A 14,045-nucleotide genomic window follows, 5' to 3' on the forward strand; every position below is an offset into this window, starting at 1 on the left:
CGGCGGGCGAGGCTCGCCCGCCGCAAGGCCGCCGCCCGCCTGCTGGCGCTGCCCCGCCGGCCCGGGGGCACCGAGCCGCGGGTGCGGGCGGAGGCGCAGCTGCTGCTGGGCCGGCTGCGGGAGGAGGAGGAGGCGCAGGAGGGCGCGGGGGCCGCGGGGCGGGCGCGATGGCTGTGCGGGGTCCTGGAGCGGCTCCCCCCGCCCCGCGCCTTCGCCGTGGTGGCAGCGGCGCTGGCCCTGCTCGGGCAGGGCAGCGGCGCTGAGGGGGCCGGAGACGGGGATCGGAATGGGAGCGGCCCGGACGGAAACCGGGCGAGTGCAGAAGGAGATGGATGCGCTGCCGGGCTACTGCTTTCCTGGCTGCTGGGGAACCTGGAGCGATTCTCTGCCTTCTGCCTTTGCCTCCCAGGTTCCCTTCTTGCTTCCCTAGCTGGTCACTATTCACAGTTAAGCAGATCTTATTTGGACCTCTTAACCGGCTGGGGAAGCTACTTGCACTATGACCCCTTGCAGGGGCGGTGGGTTAAAAGTTGCCTTGAGAAAGCTGAATTGTCCTGGGAGGAGCTGAGGGAGCGCTTCAGCTGCCTCTGTCAGGGATCTGCACTGCTTAGAGAACAGACCCAAGCAGCTCTGAAACTCCTGAAGACACGAGATGGAGACTTCAAAGTCCGTGGCCTAAGTGTGTGGACTGACTTACTGATGGAAGTAGAGGAACGAAGTAGGGTCCTAATGCGTGAACACAAAAGCAACATGAAAAGCAAATCTGGTTAACCCTATTTGGTATGAAAGGCAACACAGCTATACCTTACTTTGGGTTGAAAGCCAGCATGTGACTGCTGATCACACTGATTCTGACTGCATCTGAAGTCTTTCAGGGAGGCCTAGTGCTTTCTTGTAACTGTACTGTCATATCTGGTCACCACAGGAAACGCCGCCCTTCTCAGTACTTGCTGATTAATTGCCTAATAAAATGAAGAAAATAATTTCTCTTTTGAGTGTGGAGTAGTTTTCTGTTTAGAAAATGTTAGGGCTCAGATATGGTCATGGTAGTCATTTCTCTAAATGTTTGAGACTGACCGAAAGCTCAAAGGGAGGGTGGAGTTTCACATGTGAAAACCGCCAGATTCAGGGTTCATTTAGTAGTGGTTGCCTTCATTGGGCTGTCAGCTCTGGTGGCCACTCTCATGCTTTTATAGCTCTTGCACGTGACTTAACCCATGGGTCTAAGTGAAGAAAGTGAGAGGAAGCCAACTGGAAAGCTTCTTGAAAAGTTCTAAAATTAGAGGGTTTTATTGCTATGTTATTTGACGATATGCAAGTATTTCCTAAGAAAATGGCAGTAAAATATAAGGTGTTCTGTATGGTTTTCTCCCCTTTTCCATAGTCTGTTAAATGATTCATTATTTTATGAAGCAGAAAAGTGAGTGAACAACAGACTTCTTTATTATATGTGTATATAAGATGTATTTTATGTGTGTATATAATATTTGTGTCTAAAACATTGTCTATATATAAAACGTTATATAACTATGTATGTATAATATGTATTATTATATGTTGTACTATATGTGTAGTATAATATTTCCCCTCCTTTGTTATTTATGTTGTATCAGTTTCTGTGAAGAAAACCCTGTCATTTAAAAGGAGTATTATAATGCAGAGGTAACATGTTCATGTATATTTAGTTCTGTAAGGTAGTATTACCAAAAGTGAACAGTGTAAAAAGAGAGTAGTTAAGGAAGATGAGGAAAATGTATGGAACTACTGCAGAAAGAGGTATTCATTAATCTTTTATGTGGAGAACCTGTCAGAGTTCCTGTAGCTCATAATCTTACAGTTTCAGGATCCATTTGAGACATCTCTTTCTTTTGTTGCAAAAGCCCCTTAGGAAGGGTTAAAAGGTTCTTCACTTCTGCTTATAAGCTTAAAAAAAGGAAACAAAATATTAAAATATATAAACTGGATTGAAGCTAATTAGAGTAATCGTCTGAATTATGACATGAAATGGTGTATATAACTATGGCAGAAATTTCTGTATGACAGCCTAGAATGGGAAGGATCTCATTTTGAAATGGAAACAATTAGTACAAGGGTATGAACACTGTTTATCTGTGAAAAGAAATTACACTTATTTGAACTTGTGTGGAAATAATTAAAGACCTAAGTTCTTAATCTTCACCTCTTCTATAAAAGAAGAGATACTTAAGGGTAGCGCACTTTATGTATTTAGAAGGACATGCTACTAACCTATAAAAAATGTCTGTTTTCTTTGGATTCCTTGCTGTGTCATGTCAGTGAGACAATGAAGTTACGGAAATCTGCAGATGAACATGTTCTAAAAGCTACAGCTGTGGCAGTTGTCTAGCTCTGTCTTAAATGGAGTTGTTGCCCCTTCTAGAACTTGTGGTCAGTCTTAGAAGACACCAGTATGTCAGAGGACCTCCAGACTGAGTCAGTGTTTCTGTGGTATTGAGAAGAATATGGAATCTGTCTAAAAATCTGAAATCTGTCAGTGTTTAAAACTGCCTAGAAGTGTAAAGCATGAAGTTTGAATTTATGTTGTCTAGCCACAGTTCCCTGTGTTATGTAGTTTTGGCACTTGGTGTGGAAACTCTGCACTGGAGCTTGTCCTTAACGCTTTTAACAGGCATAAGGTTTTTCATCTGTTAGAATACTTTTTGCTATCAGAGGTTCCTGATGAATGATATACCCAAAAATACGAGTCAAAGTCGTTCCCTCCTCCCCAGAGGGGTGATTATCAAATATTACAGTAACCTTACAAATGTTATAGTAACAAACCAAACCTGATCAGTGCTCCTTCTTCTGCATGGAGATCTAATGGGAAAAGTGGGTAGAAGCTGCTTGCAATCCCTCTCTTAGTGAGGGATAATCTATCTCAACTATCAAAACTTACTATTCTCAGGTACCCGAGTCTCTGGGGCAAATTTCAATGAGAGTTAAGACTTGGTTTTGCTTGTCAGGGTAGATATTTTCTAATTATACTCAGAATGTTCATTCTGCATTTAAGTCTCTTAGCAGGTTTTAACTTTTCTAGAATAAATCAGATGCTTGTAGGGAGTTTCTTGCAGTATTTCAAGTCTTGCTTTTTGATAAGCCTTCTGTTACAAAGTTCAGTTCATGAAGATATCTTCTATCCAAGCAATGTGTCATTACACCTTTTATTTGTTAAGTGCAACTACAGGATCTACTGGCATAGCCATGAAGTGTGACTTTAAGAATGCAAAGAAATAATAATGGGATGGGCAGGCAAGGGACAGGCCAGTATAGACCATATATACTTGATTTCCAATTCTGTCCTTATAGGAAACTGGATAGTTAAAGGTCGTTCAAACTCAGTGAGACAAAAGCACCTGGTTATAGTGATTTCACAGAAGTGTTCAAATACATTATAAAGAGGTGCCAGATCCCTGATTACCAAATTCCAAAATCCATATGGCATTTATTGAACAAATGTGCCGGACCACATCCCCTATTATTTCAGCATGCTTTTGAATTCACCAGGTAGCTGTGAGAATGAAAATTAAATTTTTTTTTTTTGGAACTCCATTTTTAATAAAAGTGTAAACAGGAAAGGAAAAAGTGTGATGTCTGTAACCTCCTCCCTCTCCCTGAGCTGCTGTATTTGCAGCTCATATTTGCATGCTGAGGTTTGCAGCCCAAATTTGCAAACTCTTGACAATCTCAACTGTCGCGGGAAACAAGATGTTATAAATGACGTACCACCTTCATTTTAATTATTTATTTATTTTGGTTTTTACTGATAAAGAAACAGATCTCTGCTATTTATTAAATGATGATTGAAGAAACTGCTATACTTGTGTTTCAGAAGGTTGGTCAGGATTGTGGAGTGCATCAGGAGGATGCCCAGTTAATAGCTAAGACAGATACATTTTGCTACTATTGATGTTTGATTTTTTTGTTTTCTTCAAGTAAGAGAAAACAATTTACTTTTTGTCAAACAGTACTGTAACTCCACGAGTGACATTCTAAGAATGTCTGGATACTAAGTTGCCTTTTATCTTATTTTTTTTCTTGTAAAGTGTTTGGTACCTTGTAATAACCCTACTAAGCAGAATCCAGAAGAAAGCAAATTATATGTTCTAGTAGTTTGCTGTATGTATGCAGATACTAAAATAAAGATAAATGGTGTAGAATAAATCGTTCATTTAGGAAAAAAATATTAGCAAACTGGTGCCATTCGGGTGAATATATGAGCCTTATTGTGACTGAAAGTACACGTACATGTCCAATCGAAATGTCAAGTCCAACAACACATTGACATGATTTTTTTTTTGTACACAAAATTTCTTTTCCCCATCCCCCTCCCAAATAGGTGAATAAGGGTCTAATGTTCTAGTTCTTCAGTGATAGAGAAGGGTGATTTTATTGGTTTTTTTTGTTGTGTGTAAGAGAATATTTTTTAGGTCACAAAGGCAGACTGATATTTTGATCCCATGGCAGTAACATTTTCAGATACTGTTTAATTAGAAAGCCAAGTTAAAGTTGTATGGCTAATTTTAGTTCTGTTGTTTCTGAAAAAAGGAAGATTTAAAGCTGAGTTCTATTCCTTGTGAACAGTTTGGATGAATGACCCGTTGCAGAGTGCCAGCAAAGGCCCCACATCATGGCCATTCAGAACACAGCAAAGAGCAGTAGTGTGGGCATCATAAACTGGAGAAGCTTGTTTAGTCTGATGGGCAGAGTTACAGAAAAAGAAATAAAATGTAAGTGGAAATGACGAGGAGAAAAGGCAGAAAGCTGCTCCCACTTGAAGACCCTTGAGAACGGGTAGATTTGCTACTGCTGGGGACAGCATCGACTCTGGGAATGTTGTGATTAAAAACAAAAAAAATCAGAGGTTTGCTTTGATGTTGGCTGCTCTTCTGAAGTGCTCAGCCTCTGTGTGCCCAAATGACCACACTGATCAATGGTTTAACAGGCAAGAGTATTGAGGTAGCAAATGAGAAATGTAGCTCTGTGTGCAGGGTAGGAAACTGTTTAAATAGGGACTGGTCTCACTGAGGTGAGACCAAAAGAACAGTACTGTATCTGCTCTGGTGTAAAATAGATGTGAATGACAACTGTGGTCTGGAAAAGTATCTTTTTATCCGGTAATAATATAAATCCTTCTCACAAACTGTTTGCTCTCAGTATTGTATCTGTCTCATGAGGAATTAAATGTTGTTTTGACCAAACACATCATTCTTTATTAATCAATTATGTACGTGTACTGAATTTCAGATTAAGAGATGATAGACAACCTGGAAGCAATTACATTTGTTCTCCCCTACCTATTTACTTTTTAAAAAAAAGTCTCAGGAAAAAAATCTAGCAATGAACTAGATGAGAGATAATCACACAGTTGAGGTGCATTCTCTTAGATAATTTGTCATAGGTAGCCTACAAAGATGTTAAGCTGGTAAAAGTAGGTACTTTTTCAACACTGAAGTCATTCATGTGCCAACACCACTTTAATGCCTTGTGTGCCAGTACCTTAAATTACTGATATTATTTTACATATTTAATTATATGATAATAGATTTTCATTGTGTCAGTACTTTCACAACTAGAGGCCTTTGTCCCTAAATCTTTAGAGTGGTTTATTTACAGTTAGTGTTTTGATTCATCTCAGACACCACAGAGGGTGGCAGCAGAGCCTCTCTGCACAGATATGCATGGACTTCGGATCCAAGGGGAGAATCCAAGCTCATGGATCATTCCTAGAGGCAGAAGAGATGCAAGGAGTAAACACCCACTGTTGTGCTACCCACTCAGAAGCTTCCAGTTGAAAAATCCCATTGAAAGGCTATTTTGTCCTTGCAATTCTAATTTTACCAATTCTTTAATGTAATGTAGGATCAGGTAATGTGAACTGTATCCCCTAAGTGTCTCTATCCACAGACCCATTTTATTAATAACATTAGGTATGCAGCTCTTAAATTCCTTTTCTATTACATGATAAATTCCAAAGTATTATGTGATCAATTTACTGTAACACTTAACTAGTACATTTTACCAGAAATGATAGCAGTATGCACCGAACAGAAAATACAGCAATCAAGTTCTGTATTTTGTCTTGAACTGCACCTTCCTATTACATTTCTCCCTTTGGGAAAAAAGCCCAGGATGAATGCTCAGACCTGGGCTATTCATAGTGTGTAGCTCACAAAGAGATTAATCCCAGCATTTGATAAAGCGTTATTTAGGTTTTTGGCAATCGTCATGAGTTTTAAATCCCACCACAAAGATTCAGTTTGAATGTTTTCCTAAGGATAATTTCCAGGAACAGGGAAAGTCAGCAATAGAAAAAAATTGTTATCTGCTTTCTATCATGTATAATAAATATTACACCCATAAAAATAGCCAACAATGCAAGACTAATTGTTATATGATCCAATTATCAGTTAAATGCATAGATAAATACTTGTTTTTAATGCTGAATAACTGGGAAACATTATGTGCATTTATTTGTTTTGGTGTCATAGGAGGAAATAATGACTCCTCTTTGAAGACCAGGAGGCTGAAATGTGAATGCAACCCCTATTTCCGATACTTATAGGCAGTGAAGTCATTAATATTTTCTTATTAATGTAAATGAGCTAGGTAAGAACAATTGATTTCTTCTAGGAATTAATTGGACATAATCAATCCCTAAAGCAAGTGTGACAACAAGGTCGTTCATCAGCTGCTTAATGTGTTGTAATAGCCTAAGCTTGCCCTTTCAGCTGGGAAAAGGCTTTTAAATCACTATGCTGTTGACAAAAAATTGTGTACTGTTGTCTCTCATGGCCTCATCATTCTTAATGTTGAGGTGAAAGTTGCTGAGTTCAAGTATTTTATAATTTACCTTGTTCAAGCTTTAGTTTCTTTTACTGGGTAAAAATATAAAGTATATGTATGAAACTAAGTCTCGTCAGCTATGCAGGGATCTTTAGGCATTGGAAGTGATAAACAAGCAAATGTCATAGTTTATTTTCTGTCTAGTTCTTTTACTCCATCTTGAGTAAGATCATGTTTTTTGTTTGATTATACCAATGAAATAATCTGACCCATCATTTGTTTATTTTTTTCAAATTACTTTGAGTACTGAATTCATCTCAAATTTGCCAAAGTCTTTTGCTTTTTTGTTCGGAGGCTTGCTTTCCCCCAAATGCGGCGAAAGCACCTTCCCTTTTATTCCTCATAAATGTGCACAAAAAAAAAAGATAATATGCCTCAAGGAAACATGAGGATGACTATAGTGCACAAAATAATTTCTATAAATGTGAAACTAGAATTTCTTGCCACTGCTCAAGTAGTCAAGTAAGTACTTTCCTATCTTTTTAAATGAGCCAAAATCCAATGAGGAGACACCCCCGCCCCCCCACTTTTAAATGGTATGCCAAACTGTCATTTAACCCAAAGAGCACAGATAAGACCCAGCAGCAAGAAATGAAAGCTTGAAAAGCTTGAAAAATATCAGTTTTCTCTAATGGTAAGACTATCAAAGTAATGGAATAATTTATCAACACATTTTGTGATTTTCATCACTTGCTTGCAATCCTTTGCAGAGACTTGGTGTGTTCCTAAAATGTGCTTTTTTATTTCAAGCAAGGGCAGTGAGATAGCGTGGAACACGTGAGCAGAGTGTACAGCACGTGGCTCACGATGACAAAAACTGCAGCTGTAACATTGTGATGCAATCACTGTTTAAGACTATTGGAGTCCATCCAGTAGAAGTGAGAAAAGTTTTATCTGGATCAGACTTAATACTGTGTTAATTACTTTTGAAAGTAATTGGATTTGTGGCACTGGCAAGTGAATTTTGGTGTGAAATGTAACAAACAATATTGCCACCAAAGCAGGAAGAAATGCTGAACTTATTTTTGGTCTTCTTATGGAAGGCCATACAAATGTGTAGGGCCATCCATTCCTATGAAAGAAATTTATAATGTAAAAAAAAAGAATTGTTTCTTTTAAGCAACTGAGGAATGATTCCTATGGTGTTAACTCTAGTAACATAAAATTCTCATCTTCACACCTTCCATATATGTCAAGTTTTCTAAGACTTCCTCTTTGTCCTATGACTTTCTACGTATTTCACAATTTTTATACCTTTTCAATCTAAGGGGAAAAAATGACATAAATAATCCTTGTCTGCGTTCAGTAATGTCAAAAACGTGTTGCTGACACTACCAGGTCAAGACTGTTGGAAACATGAAATACGTTGCAAAGGGAACAATTTACAGAAGGTGCATTATCCAAACATGTGCACATGCACACTCCACCAGTCACTGGACATCTGGTTGAATCTGGAATTACTACAGTAACTTGCAGGTAATGGTGAGCATGCACTCACCACTAATTACAATAGGAAAACACTGCACCCTGTGCACGGCACTGACAAATTGCTCCCAGTGGTATCTAAGCTCTTTCACTCTTGTCATTACAGCCTCTAGCGAAGTCAGGATATTTGAAGAGTGTCTGCAACCTATTAAAGATATTATATCCCTATTTATAGTCCAGTTCCGCGAATAGAAAATTCCACCAGAAAAATGTTTACCGTAGAAATTTTGGAATATGGAGCTTTTAAAGGCAGTTATGTTTAGTTTATGGACCAGGTATTTAGAAAAAAAGCAATTAAAGCCACCTTGCTCGTTAACCTTTCGGTTCCTCGTAGAGCACTTTAAGCACAAGAAAGTGATTGCCTTTTGATTTGTAATGCTTCAGTGAACTGGCCCTCTTTGGGTATGTGTGCATTGTATTAGAGTGCAACCTCTAAACACTTGCATGTGGTTTTGTTTCACCACAGTTTAACTGATACGCTGATCTAAACTCTTCGAGCTCACGGAATCCAAATGCTTTTTGCCACGTAGTTTGTTCAGTTTTTACACTTAGTTTGCAAAGCTATAATACCAGAAATACAAATACACAGCCTAACTGCATTAGCATGGTTATTGCTAGTTTGCAGTGATTGAGAAGGCTCAGCAGGTTATAAGCGATGTCAAATCAAGGCAATGATTTGTAGAATGCATAGTTTGACTTCTGCACTAGAAACTGGAAGAAATGACAGTGAGTATTATTTCTCTATCTCTGAATATGTTGAACACAAGTCAACAAAATCTTACTCCCTTTAGAAGACATCTGAGATGGGGAAAAAAACAACCTACATCCCATGCAATTGGTGTAAGACATGAGTTAGCTGAACCAGAAGTCATTATTTTAAAGCAATGTATGGGTTAGCAAAAGAGAAGTCTTTAAAAGTATTCAGGTTCTCAGAAACTAATTAGAATTAGTGTGTGTTGGTGGAGATGGTGCTCTTATGTTAATGTCTTCATTTTCTTCCAACAGCAATTGGGAAATAATATATACAAAACCCCATAAAATGTAAAAGGAAGATTCTTTTTTTGCTGTCTTGTAGTTACAGAAAAATAACCCATGTGTTGGATGAAGTTTTTCTTCCTTCAGCCTTCATGAAGACATATCCAAATAAACCTAAAATACAGAGCTTCTTAAAATGCAAAGGTTTTTCATCATCTTGGCAGCTGTGACATGCAGTCATAACACACTTGATGAATCCTTGTCACCACAAAAGCTTCAGGCACAGTGGCATTTTGCTCTTTATGCAGAAGATCATGACTCCAGTGTTTGGGGAACACTGCACGTGTACATGAGGTAAAAAGTTCAGCTACTGATCAAGGTCTGGAAAAATGTTAGAAGAGACCTTACATTTTCATTTCTCTTTGTATTAACTTCATATTTTTTAGTGTGAATTGTCATCACAAAGGTGGGAAATGTTGATTATTTTAGTCTCCCCTTTTGAGCCTGTCGCATGCACACAGCATAACTAAAATGGTTTGGTCCAATTAAAGTTGAGACAAGAGAGCTCATGACAATATAATGGTAAAAATAAGAATTGCCATGCTCTTTGTATTATTTTTAATACATTTTTAGTATTTTTAAAACACTGCCCAAACATGTTTTTGGATGGTGAAATTCTTGATTTAAATGTAAAATACACTTCCTTTAAAGTTATCATCCAAATAGGGTATCTTTAATTAAGTTATAAAGAAAGTAAGTAATGGTGATGTCAGTCTGTTGAGTGAAGTCCAGAGAAATCGAATTGTGCAGAGTGATAACAGGCAGATTGTGGCAGTTGGCCACTTGATGCAGGTATTTATATTCCTGGGTCTCACTGCAAATCTGTCCCTGTTTGTTTAGGAGACTAAGATGTTTTGAATGTTTCACAGCAGTTCAAAGGCCACTTTTAAGAAAAAGCACCTAGCCATTTGATATTACCAGCAAAATCATTCATCATGTGCACTGTTGGAGACTTCATCTGGGTGACTTTCTTATTCCTTTGGCACTTCTGTGGTAAAAAGTAATTAAGTTCATATGAAGCAAATGGAGAATGGTAGCTTTTCCACCACCACAATGAAATGCTGAAATCTGAATGAATGATGAAGCCTTTAGAATTAGTGGCACATTACTGCAGTGAACTGAGAGAGTGACCTGCCCTGAAGGAGCAGGGAAAAGCAATAACGTTCATGTCCCATCTGTCAGGAAGGTGTAGGAGACATTTCTTGTTACATAATGGCTGTCCCATTCACTGAAATATTGTGGGGATTAGAAAATACCTTGCATAATTTATATACACCATCTCTATTCTGGAACCATACATTACCCTTCCCACAGACATATTACGCTGACATTCTGGACCATATGCATGGTTTATGGGGGTAACATAATACTTTCAAATTATATCTGCTACGAGGCAGTAAAATTAGTATGGGGTACTTATGCAATAGCCTCATAACAGCTAAACTAACAAAGGTTTTTAAAATACTTCTCTCCTAATTTTTCATGGGGCAGCCATTGGGGTTTTTTTGTTGTTTCCTCTTTAGCTTTACTGATGAAAGGCAGCATTAGAAACCAGCTCTGTTACTAGCCAACGTGCCAGTGTTCTCAGGCATATATGGAATTTAATTCTTCTAGCTCTTCTTCTCAAATATGAATTTCTGTGACTCAAGGACTGAATTGTCAGCTAGCACAGAATTCCCACAGAGCTATGACAAGTTATATCTACTTAAAATCAGGCTTCTTGAGAGAGAAAACAGATGATAATTTTAGATATATTTTCTGAGATGGCATTTTACTGTTCCCTCAGTTTTCATTTCTGCATGGATATTTTTCCAGATACCTTCACTGATTCACTTCCAAAACAGTTACTGAACGATTTAGTTCCATTAGGGCTTTATTTCTTTGTTTTTGGGGGAGAGAGGGTGTTTCCTCTTTTGAAAATATCCCACTGGTACAAAACCACTGGCACTATTTGACTTCTTGGAAGTATGTTACTAAGACCTGTAAATGTACCCAAGACTCTGTGACAGAACAGAGGATGGATTGTCACTGTTATATTGGGATTGTCACTGTTATATTGGGATTGTCACTGTTATATTGGGATTGTCTGCTTCTGAGCCAAGACACAGCAGTGAGGAGTCCAGCAATGCCCAGCTTGTCCATCCACCTGGGAATTGGCACTGGGTGCTGAGCTGTGTCAGCTCAGAGGCAGCTTAGATTTATTCTAAAAAGAGCATTATTTTGTCCACTTCAGTTGAGTTCTTTTCCTTATTTAAAATTCTGTTTCATAATTAAAAAAAAAAAAAGTTTTTATTTTCCATTTAGAAAAAATAGTTCCTAGTGTACAGGATGACCGGGGATGATTACAGATCTAACAAATAAAAGTGGAGACTAGGTCTAATTCTGCTTAACACCTTCAGAGCAGTGGAACTGCCTGGGACACAAAGCATGGAACTAATATCTGTTTAAGACTTTCAGGATTGACACTTGTTAAAATTTGGTTTATATTTTAAAATTTGATTTCTGACCATTATTGCAGTATACCGACTGAGAGAGGTGTAACCTTAAGAAAGTGAAATCTTCCTGCTTTTACTGCTGTTTTAAACTTTTAGCAGAATTTAATAGCACTAGGTGTATTTGCTGATAAACTTTCTTAATTAAGCTTTCCCTCACACCTAAACAAACACACCCGATGTGGAGTTCTTAAGTAATCGAAATCCGAACCTTTTCCATGCTGTAAAATCAGTAGGTGGTTAGTGTGAGCAGCAGCATATTTGGTTTATATTTTTCTGCAATAACTATTGGTCTGGAAAGAAAAAAAAAGAGAAAATTCTACACAAATGAAATGGGAACAAGACAGGTTTGGGTTTTTATTGTTATTATTATTTTAAATATCTAGGACACGTTAAAATGATGCTTATTTCCATAAGCCATGCTAACTGATTATCTAAAGCATTTGAACATTAGTTCATGAACTTGTTAAGTAATTTACTTTGCTCACATTGTACGTAACCATACTGACACAGGTCTTGCCATCCTATTGTGCTGGTTTGGGCTGAGGTTTTTCATCTCAGTGGCTGGTGTGGGGTTGTGTTTTGGGGTTGTGCTGAGCACAGGGTTGATAATACAGTGATGCTTTTGTTATTGCTGAGCAGAGCTTGCACAGAGCCAAGGCCTTTGCTGCTGCTTGTGCTCCGTACCAGGCTGGCGAGGACGCTGGGGATACATGGGAAGCTGGGAGGAGACACGGCCAGCACAGGTGACCCCAACTGACCAAAGGGACATTCCAGACCGTCTGACATCATGCTCAGTATATAAAGCTGGGAGGGAAGAAGGAGGAAGGAGGGGACGTTTGGAGTGATAGAGTTTGTCTTCCCAAGTAACTGTTGTGCAGGATGGGGTCGTGCTCTCCCGGAGGTGACTGAACACCTGCCTGCCCATGGGAAGCTGTGAATTAATTCCTTGTTTTGCTTTGCTTGTGTGTGCAGTTTTGCTTTCCCTATTACACTTTACCTCAACCCATGAGTTCTCCAGCTTTCACCCTTCTGATTCTCTCCCTGATCCTATTGGTGGGGGAGTGACCTTGTGGTGGTGCTTGGCTGGGATTAAACCATAACACCTATTATAAGTATTTTTAGCACAAAGAATTTTTGGTGATAGAGATCTAAGGAGAATAAACCTGCAGAAATATGATGCCATTTCACTAATGTACTTGAAAACCCCCATGGAAACTTAGTGGTCTTTTAATTGATTTTTGTGCCTTGATTTCTTGAGTGTTCCTTCACAAATATGGCATCAGGTTGTTTTTTTCTGTTTGACTGCTGCCTGCAGTTCCTCTTGTGCTGAAGATCCTTATTGATAGGAAATATGTAATAATATCTGTTCTGAAATGGACATTTGTAAAATAACTGATGCTTCAAAGAAAAGAAATTTTAATCATGAGCCATGTTTCTTCTGCTGTTACTGGTATAGACTTGTATGGAAAGGAATTAATAGTTCCAAGTCTGCCCCCCACCATCCTGCCCAATAATAGCAAACAACTGCTTTTATTACATTTCCTGTATTTTGCTATTGTGTGTCAGGAAACAATAACATGTAGACCTAAATTACGAATGAAATCCTGACACTGTTGAGTCCCAGTAATGTCTCTGTTGACTGCCCTGACCTGCAGAGTGGAGTAAAACTGTGCAGTTTAAGGTAATGGCTGAGGATATTGAGGAAGCAGAGCTGCAGCAGGTCCTTGAGCCAGAATTTCTGGCCTGCTAGTCAGACTCCTGGAACACAAGTACGGTGGATATACAAGGAGTAAAATCATTGAGGGTTTGTACCGTAGTTGTTCCAGGCTACTAAGTCAACATACCTACAGCTAAGGAATCAAAAATTTACTAGGTGGTTCATGTTATGGTTATTACCGGCTACTATAGAAACCTTTAGGGAATATCGTTATTATTTTAATATTCATTATTTTCAATGATAAATGAAAATTGAGCTCTGTTAAATATTATTTGTTTTATTTCCTTGGGGTCTTTACCAAGAACAGTAATTTTGTGTTTCCCCCCCCCTTCTTCTGCAAATTCATCATTCTATGATGAATTCAAACATTCAAGTTCATTAATTCAAATGTTTCCTTTTCTGCTTACTTTAACCTGACACACAGAGTTGATTAACTTTTGCCTGAGTACATT

General features: G+C 38.5%; 1 protein-coding gene across 1 annotated transcript in view; it reads left to right on the forward strand.

Moving 5' to 3' along the window:
- Positions 1-983, forward strand: part of FANCF (FA complementation group F) — a 1,745-nt gene extending 762 nt beyond the window's left edge. The window contains exon 2 of the mRNA XM_027696465.1: positions 1-983. This exon is cut by the window's left edge and continues 1 nt beyond it. Coding sequence (XP_027552266.1) covers positions 1-771 — 771 coding nt within the window. The 3' untranslated portion in view covers positions 772-983.
- The last annotated feature ends 13,062 nt before the right edge of the window (positions 984-14,045 follow it).

The sequence above is a fragment of the Neopelma chrysocephalum genome, unplaced genomic scaffold (assembly GCF_003984885.1).
Source record: "Neopelma chrysocephalum unplaced genomic scaffold, ASM398488v2 Primary Assembly neopelma1_106b, whole genome shotgun sequence".
Taxonomy (NCBI): Eukaryota; Metazoa; Chordata; class Aves; order Passeriformes; family Pipridae; genus Neopelma; species Neopelma chrysocephalum.